The sequence below is a fragment of the Hemiscyllium ocellatum genome, chromosome 32 (genome assembly GCF_020745735.1).
Source record: "Hemiscyllium ocellatum isolate sHemOce1 chromosome 32, sHemOce1.pat.X.cur, whole genome shotgun sequence".
NCBI lineage: Eukaryota > Metazoa > Chordata > Chondrichthyes > Orectolobiformes > Hemiscylliidae > Hemiscyllium > Hemiscyllium ocellatum.
The window spans coordinates 36,845,675-36,865,184 of record NC_083432.1 but is presented as its reverse complement, the minus strand read 5'-3'; the positions used below and the strand labels follow the sequence as shown (position 1 = coordinate 36,865,184).

Here is a 19,510-nt window from a genome sequence, read left to right as displayed (position 1 = left end):
AGGTGTTATCGATAGCCAGAATGAACTGTTTTTGATGAATTAGACTGTACTGTCCCATAAATGACAAGCCAAGCCAGATTAATAGCTAAACAAACCTATCCTCTAGAAATTAAAACACTCAAACTCAAAGGAACCATTGTATCAGGTTACAATTGTATACCTACATAAAGCACATGACAGTCTGTTCTGGAAAAATAACTCATTACCACAACATTGGTACAGATCCCAGACAATCACAGGTGTGATCAGTAGCTCAACTGGTTGAGCATTGACAGTCATCCAAACGATCACAAGTCTGAATTACAGAGCTGTGAGTCATTCTCACTTCAATAACTTGGATCCATGCTCCGAGATGGTGAATCAGGCACAGCACACACTACACTACTCTCCTTGCTGTCTGTTGACGCCAGAATAGCATTTACTGCAGTTGTAGAAAAGTCAATGTCCTACAGCAATCCTGGACAACAGAGAACTGAGCAGTTTGCAGTGGGTAAAATGCTGGAATTATAAAATCAAACTGAGAAAGTAAATTCAATTAATCAATCACAGTGTGTGGAAGGTTAGAAGCAAAATGGTTTTATTGCAGAAGATAAAAGCACTGTCAAATATACAAGGTAATAAATTGGGATTATTTACAGTAATAATTGATTTCTCTCAAAATGGTTTAGTTCAGCAACATCCTGGGAACAGTATCAATCTCACAATCTCTTTTAACTTTGACAAAGGATCAGTTAGACTCGAAACGTCAGCTCTTTTCTCTCCTTACAGATGCTGCCAGACCTGCTGAGATTTTCCAGCATTTTCTCTTTTGGTTTCAATCTCACAAGATGCTAAAACACAGGAAGTTCAGTTCTTTTGAGAAGAACCAATACATTATTTTCAGTGCAGAGGATATATGCACATATTTACACATTGTATTACAAATAAATGAATATTGGCAAAACTCTGAATTATTTGTTCCATTAGGCTTGCTTATTGTATCTGCACAGTTTGACCATCGCCCAATGCAATGGTTAATTGCTACAAGAAACATGAACTAAATACATTGTAAAATTCAGGGAGTGATCTCCCTTTGCAACTCAAAGGTGGAGTTTTTAATCCCAAGAAACGGTGGCACAGTGGTTAGCACTGCTGCCTCACAGCGCCTGAGACCCGGGTTCATTTCCCGACTCAGGCGACAGACTGTGTGGAGTTTGCACGTTCTCCCCGTGTCTGCGTGGGTTTCCTCCGGGTGCTCCGGTTTCCTCCCACAGTCCAAAGATGTGCGGGTCAGGTGAATTGGCGATGCTAAATTGTCGGTAGTGTTAGGTAAGGGGTAAATGTAGGGGTATGGGTGGGTTTCGCTTCGGCGAGTCGGTGTGGACTTGTTGGGCCGAAGGGCCTGTTTCCACACTGTAAGTAATCTAATCTAATCTAACCTAAAAATGAAATGATTCAGGAAGAAAAATGCATAATCTGTCAAATTTAAGAGAAATATAATGTATGAGCAAAGACTTCATGAAATTACTTTTCTTTGAATAAAGTCTAAAAATTCTTTTTTCCTCAGAATGCGATGCATATTGAACTGATTGCAGGAAGCACCTACATTTGCAATGATAAAATCCATCAACTCTTTGAAGCTGCCGGGTGCCACAATATGAACCCTCACTGGTCCAATACTACCCTTGCGTCGAAATGACTGGTACAGCTCTGAATCCTCCTGAAGGCATTGATCCAGCTATTGAGATAGGAAAGAAAATGCCATTAAGGTGATCCTAGAAAAAAGTTACTGTGCAGAATGATGAAATAGGTGGATTTCTACCACAATTGAGGATAATTTCACAGTCACCACTCGAGACAAACTTTCTATTCCAGATTTGTCATTAATTGTGTTAAGAACAGAATTTAAATTCCACCAGCTGCGATATTGAATCAAGCCCAGTGACTATGTCTCCATCTCCTTTACTGCACATAAAATGAGCTAACTGTACCTCCTTCATCGGAGTTAAAAATCGCACAACACCAGGTTACAGTCCAACAGGTTTAATTGGGAGCACTAGCTTTCAGAGCACCGCTCCTTCATCAGGTGGTTGCCAGTCCTTCATCTGATATTGTTTTGAGTTACTCAGAACAACAGAGTGCCAGGTTTAAACGCTTAGTTTATGTGGGTTTACTGATTTCTATATTGTGGAGGTGTCAGTGTTAGACTGGGGTGGACAAAGTCAGAAGTCACACAACACCAGGTTATAGTCCAACAGGTTTAATTGGAAGCACCAGCTTTTGGAGTGCCGCTCCTTCAGCATCTGACGAAGGAGCAGTGTTCCAAAAGCTTGTGATTTCAACTAAACCTGTTAGACTATAACCTGGTGTTGTGTGACTTCTGATTTCTATGTTGACAGAGGTTATCATCACACCTTAACATCTTAATAATTCCCAAAAGGAAGGAAAAACAACTTCAACTTTAAATAAGCATTAACCCTTTCTAAAAAGGACAATAAGAAGTGGCCTCTCACCTTGTAACGCTGATCCTCTGATAAGTTTCTGACACCTTTTATTTCAACAAAAACCTCATAATGAGGATCTGAGCTGCCACAAAATGGTCCTGTAAGAAGAAATTTCAATTATCAGCAACATACGCGGCACAGGTTAGCATTGCCCAGTGTTGCAACACTTCATTCTACAATAGATAGTAAAGAACTATAAAGGAAAATCAGACTGCCCAATTTTACAGTAATTTTTTTTCAGGTTTCTTTGTTCAGTTATGTCCATAAATGCAGCTCATGGGAGTTCCAGACTCTACTTATTGATTTCTTATTGGGGGACACTGCCATTGAATTGCCAAAGTTCATCAATATATTCAGTAATATTAATTTTCCCTCAATAAAAAAGTAGCTGTATACACTAATTTAATGTTTCACACAGTACTTAGCCAGAGGAATGTATTGGTACATGGAAGGAAAGAGAATGCTTGCAATTATAAAGAGCTTTATCAGGTCTCCAGGTTCTCCCAAAGTAATTTGCAACATATTAATTAATGTTGGAGTGCAATCACTGCCATGTGATCAGACGTTAACAGTTAATTTACACATAGCAAGGTCCCATAGGTACCAGATGAGATTAGTGATCAGTTAATTTACTTCTGGTGATGTCGGCAGAGGAGGCAATGCTGGGCATATGTATTATGTTGACAAATACATTAATTTTTTTTACAAAAGGATCCTGTTGACAGTAGTGAGTATATACTGCCAAGGCATTCTAAAGTCAGTCATAGAGGTGTACAGCATGGAAACAGACCCTTCGGTCCAACCCATCCATGCCGACCAGATATCCCAACTCAATCTAGTTCCACCTGCCAGTACCTGGCCCAAATCCCTTAAATGTTGCAATTGTACCACCCTCCAGCATTTCCTCTGGCAGCTCATTCCATACACATACCACCCTCTGTGTGAAAACATTGTCCCTTACGTCTCTTATATATCTTTCTCCTCTCACCCTAAACCTATGCCCTCTAGTTCTGGACTCCCCGATCCCAGGGAAAAGACTTTGCTTATTTACCTTATCCATGCCCTCATAATTCTGTAAACCTCTATTAGGTCACCCCTCAGCCTCCAACGCTCCAGGGAAAACAGCCCCAGCCTGTTCAGCCTCTCCCCATCGCTCAAATCCTCCACCCTGGCAACATCCTTGTAAATCATTCCCGAACCCTTTCAAGTTTCACAACATCTTTGTTAGGAAGGAGACCAGAACTGTAAGCAATATTCCAACAGTGGCCTAACCAATGTCTCATACAGTTGCGACATGACCTCCCAACTCCTGTACTCAATACTCTGACCAATAAAGGAAAGCATACCAAACGCCTTCTTCACTATCCTATCTACCTACGACTCCACTTTCAAGGAGCTATGAACCTGCATTCCAAGGTCTCTTTGTTCAGCAACACTCCCAAGAAGCTTAGCATTAAGTGTATAAGTCCTGCTAAGATTTGCTTTCCCAAAATGCAGCACCTCGCAATTATCTGAATTAAACTCCATCTGCCACTCCTCAGCCCATTGGCCCATCTGATCAAGATCCTGTTGTAATGCGCCAATGGGCTGAGAAGTGGCATGTTTAATGATTTTTAAGAAAGCACTATTAAAATGTAGAAAGGTAGAAATGAACTTGAATACATCTGGATCGTGCACTCAAGTGTTTGAACACACCACATCAAAAGCAAACATTGACTTCAGTGTATTGTTTCTGGAGCCCAGTATTAATAGTCTATATGAAAAGCCTGACAAAGGGCAGCATGAGTCTGAGACAATCTATGCACTGTTCCCTGCAGGGTGTTAGAAATTTGCTGGTTTGAGGTTGTCCTGTGACCTTGTGGTGAAGTGGTCTGTTTGCGTGGAAGTTGGCTGGGTCTACAATCTTTCAGGACGGAGTTCAAGACTCCCCAGCATTTCTGGAGTTTCAGGCACCATTTCTAACCAGAAATCTCTCAAACAACACCCCTTGCTCTCTGCAACTCTACAATTCTAGTCTCATAAGTTCACCTAATCTTCGTCATTGGTGTTATGTTGCCAAAATCCTAAATTCCAGAATTCCCTCCTTAATCATCTATGCCTCTTTTGCATATTTAAATGGGCTCCTTAAAACTTGAATTCTTTGATCAAAAGATTGGTCAGTGACCGTACCATTTTCTAAGGCTCAGCATCAAACTTTGTTTGCTGACATTCCTGACACTCACTCTCTCTATATCCAGCCCTGGGAATTTTCTCTCTCTCTCTCTTCTTTTTTCCTCTCTCTCTCTCTTTCTCTGCAATTTTATTTCTCCTCTCTGGGATTTTTCTCTCTCTTTCCTGAGGTATTTCTTTCTCTCTCCTTCTCTCGTATGAAACGCTTTGGATCAACTTATTTCATTGGAACGCTATATAGACACAAGTTGTTGTTGGTGTTGTGGTCCATGAATGTTTCATTCACATTATGCAGACCCTTGTGCTTGTAAACAGAAAGAGGCTCTCATAACCTGCAGCCATATGCAACTCACTGAGTTTCAGGATTCAGCTTCAGAAATCTGGTAACCCCTGTCATAGAAAAGAAAACCGTGATATTCATCATATCGATAAGAGCTGTATCCACACAAGACAAGAATTGAGGCATTCGGACAGTGCCTGATTTAGACACTAGCTTCAGAGTTAGGGTGGTACTTTACTCAGGGAGAATTGGAGGGTGACTGATGCACAGTCAGCATTGATATGAATGTCACAAACACACATCTAAATCAATGCTTGAAGTATGAATGACAGAACTAACCACAAATTGCTTTTCAGCACCTTCACAGCCTTACTTCTGCCACTGCATCTTTCCAGTCCCATCTGCTGCATTTTAACTGAACAATGTAACCTAATTTGATTTGTTTTGCTTAGAGAAACAAGCAGTTCTAACAGTGAATGGGGTATAAATTTAAGAGTGGGTTTATCGTCAGTTACTCTTGGCTTGAATCTCACAGATCTTCTCTTGATATTGAAAGTCTGACTTGGCCCCACGTCCAACAAACTAAGGTGGCCAAATATTTGCCTTTCTTGATGTAATCTTGGAATCTCTTTGATGCTGCTGTGCAAATTGGATTTTGAAAAAAAAAGTCAGATTTTGTCAAAGCTTTTTGCTTTGCATGGATTAGGAAATCCACAAGAACAACATTGAATAAAAAACTTTCTTTTTTTACACCTGTGCTGAATTGGTTGACAAAGTAGAGCTCTGGTAGAGGCATTGTTTTGGAGAGTGATTTCTGACAGGTAAGTGCCAAGTTTTGCTTAAATTCAAACCAGGTAGGTTGACTCTGTTTGGTCAAGGCACTGCTGTAAGAATAAATCAGCGAATGACTGACACCTATTTAGTAAGTTAAAACAAGTGCAACGTGTGTAAATCTAACTAATACATTCTCCATGGTATCATTTTAACCAATCAGAGGCCTCTGCCAATGACTAGCACTCTCATCTCATGCTTTGTAAAAGAGAAAGTTGTTCCCCTTTATTCTTGCAAATGTCCAAATGAGAGATATAAAACTTTGACAAACTGTAACACTTTCCAGAAACATTCAAGTTCAGTACAATCAAATAACCCATCAAATTGAATAGTAATAAAAAGTGAATGACTGGCCATAATCTCATTCCCAGATAACAGACAGGTGGAGCAAGGCAAGATAGACTTGCATATGATAAAGATGCACTGCTGGAGACAATGTGGTCTCAGTTATTAACCACAATGAGAATCTTTCATGCAAACTGTCCCTCAGAACCACCACAACTTCACACAAGTGGTTGATGGGTTATCACATATGCATTGCAGTGCTCCCATCGTCTTCAGATGGAAACTCAACCTCCTGTTGTCTGGTAAGACTCACATTATATGAACAGCTTGAAATAAGGGACATATCAAACCAATGACCACTTTATGATGAATTGGTTTATGCTCATCAAAGGTGAAGAATGTTCAGTGCTGGGCAGTGGACCATTCTAGTTCATTTGCCACTAAGCTTCTGTGCCAAGGCAGTCCCAGGTCAATTACAGGACAATGCAGACATGGAATCAATATGTTTTGGTGAGAGATCACCAACCTGAACTATTAACTCTCTTTGTCTTTCCACAGCTGTTGCCTGACCTTCAGTATTTCCATCAGTTTCTGTTTATATTTCAGATTTCCAGTAGCTGCTGTATTTTGCTTTTGCGTTAAGTTTTGTCTTCTAAGCAAACAATGTGCCATACCCACAACATCACAGGTTACCTCTTACTGTACTAGTAAAATTTCCAATGCACACTCCAGACTGATCAATGACCATCGAATACTACATTACCCCTGGCAATACTGGGCAGTGACCCACAGGAGCTGGCCAAATCTCACTAGCTTTATAGCACGAGATCTGTCAGAGAAAGATGCTCATCTTTCTTTCACTCCATTTGGGTGGGTTTGTCCCCTAGTGTCAAAGGTTAAAGAGTGAACAGACTGTAAGAGCCAAGCTCCTTCTCAAATCTCTTCAAAAATAAACTTAGCTTGCCATCAAATGCTAAGGGATAACATCACGAATTAAGGAAGACCCTGAAAAATTTCAAAGGATTATCAAGAGTGGGCAGGAAAGTGGAGGTGAGGCCAACATGAGATGAGCCACGATTGCATTGAATGGAGGAGCACGTTGGAGGGGCTGAATTGTCTACACCTGCTCCTAGTTATGTTCTTAAGACGCAGAGTTTCAGACAGGAGGCAGACTTATAAAATTAGACAGATGGTACAACCCCTCAATTCAACTGTGACTCCAGAACCTTTAGTTGCAGCAGATACCAAGTAGGTATGTTGGCATTTTCTTACCTAAAAGGCCACTCTCTACACAACAGTAATCAAGCAGCACTGCCCCAGGCCACAGGCTAACAGCCCGCTGTAGTGTTCGATAAAAGGCTTCCTCCAGGATTTTCTCTCCTCTGACATTTAACAACTGGCCCCATCTGACAATGCGAAAAGGAACAAATGCCCAGGTTTAGAAATTCAAGAAAATAATGTGCAGGGAACAAAATAAATAGATGATAATGAAGTTAAAAATTAAGCCAAGCACCTGTATTTAAATTCAATGACTGGGCACTGATTGTGAAAACCCACTACTTTGATGATATCCCCCATCCGATATCTGAAACAAATCAAAGCACATCACATACATACATGGGCATCACATGAAAGAACAGGAACATGTTGAAGTTCAGTTTTGAAGTTCAGTTTTATTTAAACTGCAAAAGAACGCTATTTTATACTATGCCACCATCACTGCCAGCCCTTGAACACTGGATAGTGTTGAGTCAGCCAGTTACACAGAAGAATATAAATGGATCAAACTGATGAAATAAAGCCTAACCTGAATGAAGATTCATTGCCAGAATAATTTGAAAGCTTTGCACAAATATTTGCAGAAAGTGATGAGTGCTACATTGAATGCTCAAATGCAGTTGCACACTGCAATAAGAACGGCTGAAAGATCTGTCCTCTCTTGCACAGTGGAGTGTAGAGACTGAGATGGTGGTAGGTTTCTCTTTACCCTAAATGGCAAATGAGAGATAAACCACAGTCTATATCTCTGCTGAGATCTTGCCTCATTAGCATCCCATTGCACTGCACAAAATCTAACATTTAGAAGAGAAACATCTTGTATCTGTGCTATGCTTTTAGTGTAGAAACGTGCTCTGTGGTGCAGAAACCAACGACAAAGTGAAGAACAATTTGGATGAAGACACTCAATCTAGAGGTGATTGCAGAAATATAAAAGGTTCTGAAGAACTTCAATTGTAAGGCTGAGAGCTTTGTCGAGAGGTCAAAGAGGACGGGAGGTAATGGCTGAACAGAACTGTGTGCAGATTAAGGTATAACTGGGGCATTTTGGATGAACAGACCTATAGAGGTTGGAGGAATGCAGGCCAGCAGTCAAGTGCATAAATAGTCAACTCTTGATGTAACAAAGTCATGGGGCTTTCCACAGCAAATCAGGGGAGGTGACTGCCAAGTGATATTATCGCTGGACTGTTAATCTGGAGACCCTGGACATGTTCCAGAGACCTCAGTTCAAATCCTGCTAAAGCAGATGGTGGAATTTGAATGGATTATTGGAAAAACTCATCTGGTTCACTAATGCCATTTAGGGAAGGAAACATGTGACTCCAGACCCACAGCAATGACCCACTCGCTCAGTGAAAAGTCGCAACGAGACTTGTGGCAGAAGAGCATGTGACAACTCAAGATGACCCTGACCTGCAAGACCCACTTTTGTGGAAGAGAGATAGTTCTACATCAGAAAGGAAGGAGTTTCCAACCACCCAGCTCAAATGTGTGGATCAATGTGGATAATATCCTTTCTCAGACAGACAGAGCTAGATGGACAGCAAATATTAGATTAGATTAGATTCCCTACAGTGTGGAAACAGGCCCTTTGGCCCAACACATCCACACCCACCCTCCAAAGAGAAACCCACCCAGAACCATTTCCCTTTGACTAATGCACCTAACACTATGGGCAATTTAGCATGGCCAGTTCACCTAACCTGCACAGCTTTGGACTGTGGGAGGAAACCGGAGCACCAGGAGGAAACCCATGCAGACACGGGGAGAATGTGCAAACTCCACACAGACAGTTGCCCGAGGCTGGAATTGAACCTGGGTCCCTGGCGCTGTGAGGCAGCAGTGCTCACCACTGAGCCGCTGTGCTGGGAAGTTGGGAAATGCTCACATGGTGTCTTTAAATATGGAATTTCCTGTTAAAAAAAATCAGTTCAACCACAAAGCAAATCCTGCGTCCCTTTGTCTGTCTCACTGACAAAAGTGCTTGGCAAAGTGTTTTTAATACATATGTTGGTCAAAGTGTTCAAGCACAAGCAACATCACACATAATGAACTAGAATAGAGCTTTTTCTGGAAAAGGTTCTTTGAGGTTACTCTGGTCACGTGGTGTACAAGGTGTCCAGAAGGTGTTTGATAGAGTGCCACAGTGAGGAAGGTTACAGATAAAAGGGAGTGCAGCAACGTGGATAGCAGTGACAAACCAACGACAAAGGAAAGAACAATTTGGGGGAAGAGGCTCACTCATCTAGAGGTGATTACAGAAATATAAAAGATTCTGAAGAACTTCGATTATAAGGCTGAGCACTTTAGGAAATAAATTTGTTGAGAGACCAGCAGTCAATATTGGTCAAAGAGGACAGGGCGGTGATGGGTGAAACAGGACTGTGTGCAGATGAAGGTATAACTGGAGCACTTTGGATGAACAGACCTATAGAGGTTGGAGGAATGGAAGTCAGCAGTCAAGTGTGCAAATAGTCAACTTTTGATGTAGCAAAGTCATGGGGTTTTCAACAGCAAATCAGGGGAGGCGACAGCAGTGTGGTATTATCACTGGACTGTTAATCTGGAGACCCTGGACATGTTCCAGAGACCTCAGTTCAAATCCAAATAAATCTGTTGGATTCTAACCTGGTGTTGTGTGATTTCTAACTTTGTCCACACCAATCCAAGACCAGCTGCTCCACAACTTGTATAGGTTTAGAAAACAGAACAATGTTACCAGGTATTTTTGGGGTGGAAGAAGGAAACAGAGTCTCCTACAGGTCATGATTTAAACTCTTGCTTTGCATAGAATTCCTACAGTGTAGAAACAGGCCCTTTGGCCCAACAAATTCACACTGACTCTCTGAAGAGTGTCCCACCCAGACACATTTCCCTACCATATTGCTCTACATTTCCCCTGACTAATGCACCTAACCTACATATCCCTGAACACTATGGGCAATTTAGCATGGCCAATTCACCTAATTTGCACATCTTTGGACTTCGGGAAGAAACTCACACAGACACGGGGTAAGAATATGCAAACTCCACACAGACAGTCGGTCGAGCCTGAAATCAAACCAGCGTCCTGGCGCTGTGAGGCAGCAGTGCTAACCACGGAGTCACTGTGCCACCATTGTTTTCTTGAAATACATAAATTGTCTAGACCTTGATGTACAGGGGACAATTTCAAAGTTACAGATGACTCAGTGTCAGGGAGAATTGTAAGGAGGACAGTGTAGAACTTCGAAAGGACATTGATACATCGATGGAGATAGATGGCAGCTGAAGTTCAATGCAAGAAGTTGAGGCAACACAGAGAACATGAAGAGACAATGTGAAATAAATGCAAAATTCTAAACTATGTGCAGCAAAAAGATCTGGTGCATATGTACAAAAGTCATCAATGGTGGCAGGACAGATAGAGAGAGCTGTTAGTAAAGCATACAGTATTCTAGGATTTTATAAGTAGGGGCATACAGTACAGGGGCAAGGAGATTATGATAAACTTATACAAGATGTGGAGGAGCCAGTGTTGGACTGGTGTGGACAAAGTTTAAAAAAATCACATAACACCAGGTGATAGCCCAACAGGTTTACCAGGAAGCACTAGCTTTTGAAGCGCTGCTCCTTCATCAGGTAGCACAGAATTTATAGTAAAAGATTACAAAAGTGAAGAGGCTCTCCAAGAAGATAGTGCATATCGACACAGACATCCAGTTTCTGCAGAAATTCTGTGTCTGATGATCCTGTTCCACAGCTATCTGATGAAGGAGCAGCGCTCTGAAAGCTAGTGCTTCCAAATACACCTGTTGGACAATAGCCTGGTGTTGTGATTTTAAACGTACGCTAGATACAGGTTATACTTCAACAGGAGTATTGTATATAGTTCTGGGCACGGCACTATGGGAAGGATGTGAGTGTATTGGAAACAGTGCAGAACATGTTTAAAAAAATATTTTCAAGGAGCAGACAGTTCAGTTCAAAGCAAAAATTGGGAGATTTAATGTGGACAGAATAGGGAGAAGCTCTGGTCCTGAGGAAGGGTCACTGGATCCAAAATGTTAACCCTGATTTCTCTCCACAGTGCTGCCAGACCTGAGTTTATCCAGCAATTTCTGTTGTGATAGGGAGAAACTGTTCCCACTTGTAAACAGATCGAGAATGGCACTAGGTTAAAATGTTCAAAGAGCTAGTACAGACATGTTGGGCTGAATGGCTGTCTTCTGCACCATAACAATTGCTTGATTCTGATACCAAATCTCAGCTAGGTATCACTCCTTTATCGCACTTTCATTTCTTACTTAACTGACGAAATCGCAAGGGTTTCCTTTCAGTGATTTCCTACACATGCACCAGATATGATTCTCTCAGTCTCTCTGAGGTGGAAACCCAGGCTAACTCTCTGACCTTTCTCAAAGTTTTCAGGAAAGAAAAAGACACAATTTCTAGGGCGACATGGTAGCTCAGTGGTTAGCACTGCTGCCTCACAACACCAGGAACCTAGGTTCGATTCCACCCTCTGGTGACTGTGTCGGGTTTGCACATTCTCCCTGTGTGGGTTAACTTCACGTACTCGGTTTTCCTCCCAAATCCAAAGATGTGCAGGTTAGGTGGATTGGCCATGCTAAGTTGTTCATTATGTGCAGGATGTGCAGATTGGGTGATCGGCCATGCTAAATTGTCCAGGATGTGCAGGTTAGGTGGGTTACAGGGATATTGGTCTGTGGTCTGGGTGAGATGTTCTTCGGAGGGTTGGGGTGGACTCAATGGGCTGAATGGTCTGCTTCCACACTGTAGGAATTCTGTATGTGCCTTTTTAAAATCACTTTAAAGCTGCTATAAAACCCATCTGCTGGCATGGATTGTTTCTTCTGAAGCAAACCTGCTTCTGACCTCTCCATCTATTACACTTTCTCTGGGTCGTAAAAGTTCAACTTAGTAAACACTTTAGCCTTTCTCTCTCCAGGCAGCTTGTCAAGTCATTTAGGTTAGGTCACTTAATTTCTTGGGAATGCTGGTTTGACCCCCTGCTAAAAGATGAGTTCCTGACCCTTATAAAAAAAGTCACTTTCATAGAATTAAAAACCAAAAGCCTATTTAACTCTACTTTAGAACTAAAATGTCAACATTGGAATATTCATTCACAATAAGCTTATATTTCAGGTTTATTAGTGAATTCCACCACCAGCTGCCATGAGATTTGAACCCACTCTCCAGATGGCTCTGGGTTACTAATCCAAGCTCGACAATCTCCCTTCAGAGAAGCTTAGCTTGATTATTGTCTGAAAATCAGGCACAGTGCAGCTGAATTTCTCGACTGTTGTATTTGCTGTTCTGCCTTATCAGTATAAATAGGAGGGAAGAACAGTCTGATCAACAAAGCCTGCTTTATAGCCTTGGGAGAGAGAGATGTCACACAATCAAGGCTGAGGCACTTGGGGCTGTTTTCATTGGAGAAAAGAAGGTTTAGCGGTGACTTCATAGAGATGTACAAGATGATTAGGGGTTTAGATAGGTTCTCATGGTCAACCCTTTTTCCATGTATGGAGTCAGCTATTATGAGGGGGCATAGCTTTAAATTAAGGGGTGGTAGGTATAGGACAGATGTTAGGGGTAGATTCTTTACTCAGCGAGTCGTGAGTTCATGGAATGCCCTGCCAGTAACAGTAGTGGACTCTCCCTCTTTATGGGCATTTAAACGGGCATTGGATAGGCATATGGAGGATAGTGGGCTAGTGTAGGTTAGGTGGGTTGGATCGGCGCAACATCGAGGGCCAAAGGTAAATACTGCGCTGTATTTTTCTATGTTCTATGTTATAACCATCCTGAATCTCTCAATTGCCTTCCTGTTCAAACCCGAAAGCTTAAATGAAATCTAAACCTCTGACACAATAAGACATAATGAGTAACTAGACTTGAAATGGAAAAAGATGGAGCAACTAAACTTATTAGTCCACTTTCTCAATTGCTGTATGTTATTAACACTTTAAACATTGTTCAGGGAGCAGCTAATAATGTTAAATGTATTGTTCATACACACTTAGTGAATGATAACTAGATGTAATTTCCTACATGGAGACTCAAGAGGCTAGGTAATACTTTAAAATATGATAACAATAATATCAGTGAAGCCGATAGACAGCACTGCAGCAACATAGCTCTATGGATGGATAAAGTGATGTGAGGCGACCATTTGTAAGCCAAGCCATACAGGTAGAAAAGCCCCAACACAAGCTGCCCTGAGGTAAACTCTGTGCACTTTGATAGCATATTATGGAGTCTAATTTTGTGCTAATGCTTCTTTAACTGGAGTTTCACTTCAGCTCATATGAAGGGACATTTATTGAAACTGATGTGATTGAGTACTGCACTCTATAAATAAGTAGAAGACTGAGTAAAAGCCAACTCCAGCATGATCCTTCACTAAGTGCCTTTCTGGACAATACCAGACTTTAGAACTCACTCCCCCACCCCCTTGCAGTTAACAGTCACAGAATCCCTACAGTGTGGAAACAGGCCCTTCGGCCCAACAAGTCCACACCAACCTTCCAAAGAGTAACCCACCCAAATCCATTTCCCCCACCCTATTATCCTATATTTACCAGACTAATGTACCTAACCTACACATCCCTGAACACTATGGGCAATTTAGCACGGCCAATTCACCTATTTTGCACATCTTTGGACTTTGGGAAAAAATCCATGCAGACACAGGGAGAACGTGCAAACTTCACAAAGACAGATTCCAGTCTCGGCCGACCGTCTAAGTGGAGTTTGCACATTCTCCCAATGTCTGCATGGGCTTCCTCTTGGTGCTCTGGTTTCCTCCCACAGTCCGAAGATGTGCAGGTTAGGTGAATTGGCCATGCTAAATTTCCCCTAGTGTTCAGGGATGTGTAGGGTAGGAACATTAGTCAGGGGTAAAAATAGGATAATAGGGTAGGGGAATGGATCTAGGTGGGTTACTCTTCAGAGGGTCAGTATGGACTTGTTGGGCCGAAGGGCCTGCTTCCACACTGTAGGAATTCTATGACAGTTAAATGCAAGGGGCTGGGGCTGGGGCTGGGGCTGGGGGAGGAACCGGAGTGGGGAGGTGAGTGACACAAGAATAAAAACAAGTGACAATTCTGATTTTCAGTACTTTCCAGTAACTCTGAATGAATGCCAGGGGAAAAAAGACATTGTGTGGTTCTGTTACGTTTTTCTGTATAACACAGTAACTCGCCAACACACACGGATGAAGCCGGCGTGGAGAATTCCCTTGAATGGATTTGTAAAGGGCCACTGCCAGAAGACTACATCAGAATGCAGGGAGTCAGTTAGCTCAGTTGGTCAGACAGCTGGTTTCTAATGCAGTGTGAAGCTAACAGCAAGAGTTCTATTTCCAGACTGCCTGAGGTTACCACAAAGGTCCCACCTTCTCATCCTTGCCCCAAGGTGTGGTGACCCTTTAGTTAAACCAACACCAGTCATCCCTCTCTAATGACAGAGCAACCCTATGATACTCTGGGACCACGGTAACTTTACATCGGCATGTTTTGGTTATTTCAATTGAAAGCCATCCATTAACTCCATCTACATTTCCTGCTGCCTTGGTAACATCAAAGACCTCTCCCGTCCTGGTTATAATCGCTTCCACCCTCTTCCATCAGGGAGGAGATACAAAAGTTTAATCACACATACCCCGCTGTTATTAGACTTCTGAAAGGACCTCTCAATTTCAAATCTAATATTAAATCTTGGATTTTGTGCAGCTGTAACTTTGCACAGAGGAACCTTGATTATCTGAAGGACCCAGGCAGGGAGTATTTTGTTTGGTTAATTGAATGCCAGAAAATCGATGCTGAATAGCATAGTTAGCCACGCACTGGGACCTTGAGACCTTGTTCAGAGCATCGGAAATTCGGTGAATTGAATGCCAGATAATCGAGATTCCTCTGTATTCCTCACTCTGTTCTATCACCCGATGATCTCACACCACGCCTGCTCATGACTCCACCCCCATTCCCCCCACCATCACACCCACTCTAGTTACCGGCTCAGCCCCAACTCCCAGCTCCACACCCACACCAGGTCCCAGCTCCCAGCCCTGTCGAGTTTTCACCATCCCTCCAGACCTTTCCCCCTCACTGAGGGCGAACGATCAGTCCTCAGCAAAGGACTCACCTTCATCCCCCTCCGTCCACGCATCAATGAATTTAATACACACCGTGACGTCGAACAATTCTTCCGTCGTGTCTGCCTCCGAGCTTACTTTCACAATCAGGACTCCTGCCCACCTTCCGAGGACCCCTTTGCCCACCTCCAACACACTGCATCCACCTGGACACCCCGCATTGGCCTATTACCTGCCCTCGACCTCTTCATTTCCAACTGCCACTGGGACATTAACCACCTCAACCTGTCTACCCCACTCCAACCTCTCACTCTCACAACGCGCAGCCCTCCGATCCCTCTGCTCCAATCCCAACCTCACCGTCAAGCCAGCAGATAAAGGGTGCACTGACCTCTACACCGCTGAAGCCAAACGCCACCTCGAGGACATCTCTTCCACCGGGCCCTCGACCATGACCCCACCCTCCATCACCAAACCATCATCTCCCAGACCATACAGAACCTCATCACCTCAGGAGATCTCCCACCCACAGCTTCCAACCTCATAGTCCGGGAACCCGGCACTGCCAGATTCTACCTCCTTCCCAAGATCTACAAGCCTGACCACCCTGGCTGACCCATTGTGTCAGCATGCTCCTGCCCCACTGAACTCATCTCTACCTACCTCGACACTGTCCTATCCCCCCTAGTCCAGGAACTCCCCACATACGTTCGAGACACCACCCACGCCCTCCACCTCCTCGAAGACTTCCGTTTCCCCGGCCCCCAATGCCTCATCTTCACCATGGATATCCAATCCCTCTACACCTCCATCCGCCATGACCAGGGCCTCCAAGCCCTCCGTTTTTTTCCTCTCCCGACGTCCCCAACAGTACCCTTCCACCGACACTCTCATTCATTTGGCCGAACTGGTCCTCACCTTTAACAATTTCTCCTTCGAATCCTCCCACTTCCTCCAGACCAAAGGGGTAGCCATGGGCACACCTGTGGGCCCCAGCTATGCCTGTCCCTTTGTTGGCTACGTAGAACAGTCAATCTTCCGTAATTACACCGGCACCACTCCCCACCTCTTCCTCCGCTATAATGATGACTGCATTGTCGCCACCTCGTGCTCTCGCGAGGAGGTTGAGCAATTCATCAACTTCACCAACACATTCCACCCTGACCTTAAATTTACCTGGACCATCTCTGACACCTCCCTCCCCTTACTGGACCTCTCCATCTCCATTAATGATGACCGACTTGACACTGACATTTTTTACAAACCCACCGACTCCCACAGCTACCTGGATTACACCTCTTCCCACCATATCTCTTTCAAAAATGCCATCCCGTATTCCCAATTCCTCTGCCTCCACCGTATCTGCTCCCAGGAGGACCGGTTCCACCACAGAACACACCAGATGGCCTCCTTCTTTAGAGACCACAATTTCCCTTCCCACGTGGTTAAAGATGCCCTCCAACGCATCTCGTCCACATCCCGCACCTCCGCCCTCAGACCCCACCCCTCCAACCGTAACAAGGACAGAACGCCCTTGGTGCTGACCTTCCACCCTACCAACCTTCGCATGAACCAAATCACCCGCTGACATTTCTGCCACCTCCAAAAAGACCCCACCACCAGGGATATATTTCCCTCCCCACCCCTTTCCGCCTTCCGCAAAGACCGTTCCCTCCGTGACTACGTGGTCAGGTCCACGCCCCTCTACAACCCACCCTCCCATCCTGGCACCTTCCCATGCCAACGCAGGAATCGTAAAACCTGCACTCACACCTCCTCCCAAAACCCTAAAGGAGCCTTCCACATCCATCAAGGTTTTACCTGCACATCCACTAATATTATTTATTGTATCCGTTGCTTCCGATGCAGTCTCCTCTACACTGGGGAGACTGGACGCCTCCTAGCAGAGCAGTTTAGGGAACATCTCCAGGACACCCGCACCAACCAACCACACCATCCTGTGGCCCAACATTTCAACTCCCCCCTCCCACTCTGCCGAGGACATGGAGGTCCTGGGCCTCCTTCACCGCCGCCCCCTCACCACCAGAAGCCTGGAGGAAGAACGCCTCATCTTCTGCCTTGGAACACTTCAACCCCAGGGCATCAATGTGGACTTCAACAGTTTCCTCATTTCCCCTTCCCCCACCTCACCCTAGTTCCAAATTTCCAGTTCAGCAGTATTCTCATGACTTATCTTACCTGCCTATCTTCTTTTCCACCTATCCACTCCACCCTCCTCCGTGACCTATCACCTTCATCCCCTCCCCCACTCACCTATTGTACTCTATATTACTTTCTCCCCACCCCCACCCTCCTCTCGCTTATCTCTCCACGCTTCAGGCTCTCTGCCTTTATTCCTGATGAAGGGCTTTTGCCCGAAACGTCGATTTTACTGCTCCTCGGATGCTGCCTGAACTGCTGTGCTCTTCCAGCACCACTAATCCAGAATATGATCTGTCTGTACTGCATGTAAAACAAAAGTTTCCACTGTTCCTTGGTACATGTGACAATGAATCAAATCAAACAGTAGAAAAGTGAAAAGAAGGGTGCTACAGCAAAGATTGATAAATGGAGAGGGAATAGGTTGTCATTATTTTAACAGCTCCAGATTCTCAAGTGGTCATGTTGGTAAGGGATAATATTCAGTCCCTTGCGCGGGGGGACCTAGAATCAGGGGATGTAGAGTCAGTGTGGATACAGCTGAGAAATTCTAAGGGTAAAAAGACCCTCTTGGGAGTTATCTACAGGCCCCCAAACAGTAGTCTGGATGTCGGATGTAAGTTGAATCAGAAGCTGAAATTGGCCTGTCACAAAGATATTACTACAGTTGTTATGGGGGATTTCAACATGCCGGTAGACTGGGAGGATCAGGATGGTATTGGACCTCAAGAAAGAGACTTTGTGGAGTGCCTCTGAGATGGATTCTTAGAACAGCTGGTGCTGGAGCCTACCAGGGAGAAGTAATTCTGGATCTGGTATTGTGCAACAAACCAGAATTGATCAGGGACCTCGAAGTGAAGGAGCCATTGGGAAGTAGTGACCATAATACAATAAGCTTCAATCTGCAATTTGAGAGGGAGGGAGTACAATCGGAAATGACAATATTTCTGATGAATAAAGGGAACTATGGAGCTATGAGGGAGAAGCTGGCCAACGTTCAATGGTGCAATACCTTAGCAGGGATGACAGTAGAGGAACAATGGCGGATATTTCTGTGTATATTGCAGAAGATGCAGGATTAGTTTAATCCAAAAAGGAAGAAAGATCCCAGGAGGAGGCATGGGCGGCCGTGGCTGACGAGGGAAGTTAAGAAACATATAAAGTTAAAAGCGAAAGAGTATAACATAGCAAAGATAAATGGGAAAACGGAGGACTGGGAAGCTTTTAAAGGACAGCAGAGGATTACTAAGAAGGAAATACGCAGAGAAAAAAATGAGGTATGAAGTTAAACTGGCCAAAAATATAAAGGAGGATAGTAAAAGCTTTTTTAGGTATGGGAAAGGCAAAAAAAAAGGATAAGACTAAATTTGGGCCCTTGAAGACAGAAACAGGGGAATATATTATAGGGAACAAAGAAATGTCAGAAGAATTGAATTGGTACTTCAGATCTGTGTTCACTGGGGACAACACAAGCAATCTCCCTGAGGTATCAGTGGCTGAAGGACCTGAACTTAAGGGAATTTATATTTGCCAGGATTTGGTGTTGGAGAGACTGTTAGGTCTGAAGGTTGATAAGTCCCTGGGGCCTGATGGCCTACATCCCAGGGTACTGAAGGAGGTGGCTCGAGAAATCGTGGATGCGTTGATGATTATTTTCCAGAGTTCGATAGATTCGGGGTCGGTTCGTGAGGATTGGAGGGTGGCTAATGTTGTACCACTTTTTAAGAAAGGTGTGAGAGAGAAAGCAGGAAATTATAGACCAGTTAGTCTGACCTCAGCGGTGGGAAAGATGCTGGAGTCTATTATAAAGGATGAAATTATGGCACATCTGGATAGTAGTAACACAATAGGTCAGAGTCAGCATGGATTTATGAAGGGGAAATCATGCTTGACTAATCTTCTGGAATTTTTTGAGGATGT

General features: G+C 43.7%; 1 protein-coding gene across 2 annotated transcripts in view; it reads right to left on the bottom strand.

Moving 5' to 3' along the window:
• Positions 1-565: 565 nt before the first annotated feature.
• Positions 566-19,510, bottom strand: part of ghdc (GH3 domain containing) — a 42,670-nt gene continuing 23,725 nt past the window's right edge. For both annotated transcript variants that reach the window (XM_060848983.1, XM_060848984.1), the window contains exons 6-9: positions 7,562-7,633; positions 7,321-7,454; positions 2,493-2,581; positions 566-1,717 (exon numbers count right to left, since the gene is read on the bottom strand). In XM_060848983.1, coding sequence (XP_060704966.1) covers positions 1,496-1,717; positions 2,493-2,581; positions 7,321-7,454; positions 7,562-7,633 — 517 coding nt within the window. In that variant the 3' untranslated portion in view covers positions 566-1,495. The remainder of the gene's footprint in view (positions 1,718-2,492; positions 2,582-7,320; positions 7,455-7,561; positions 7,634-19,510) is intronic.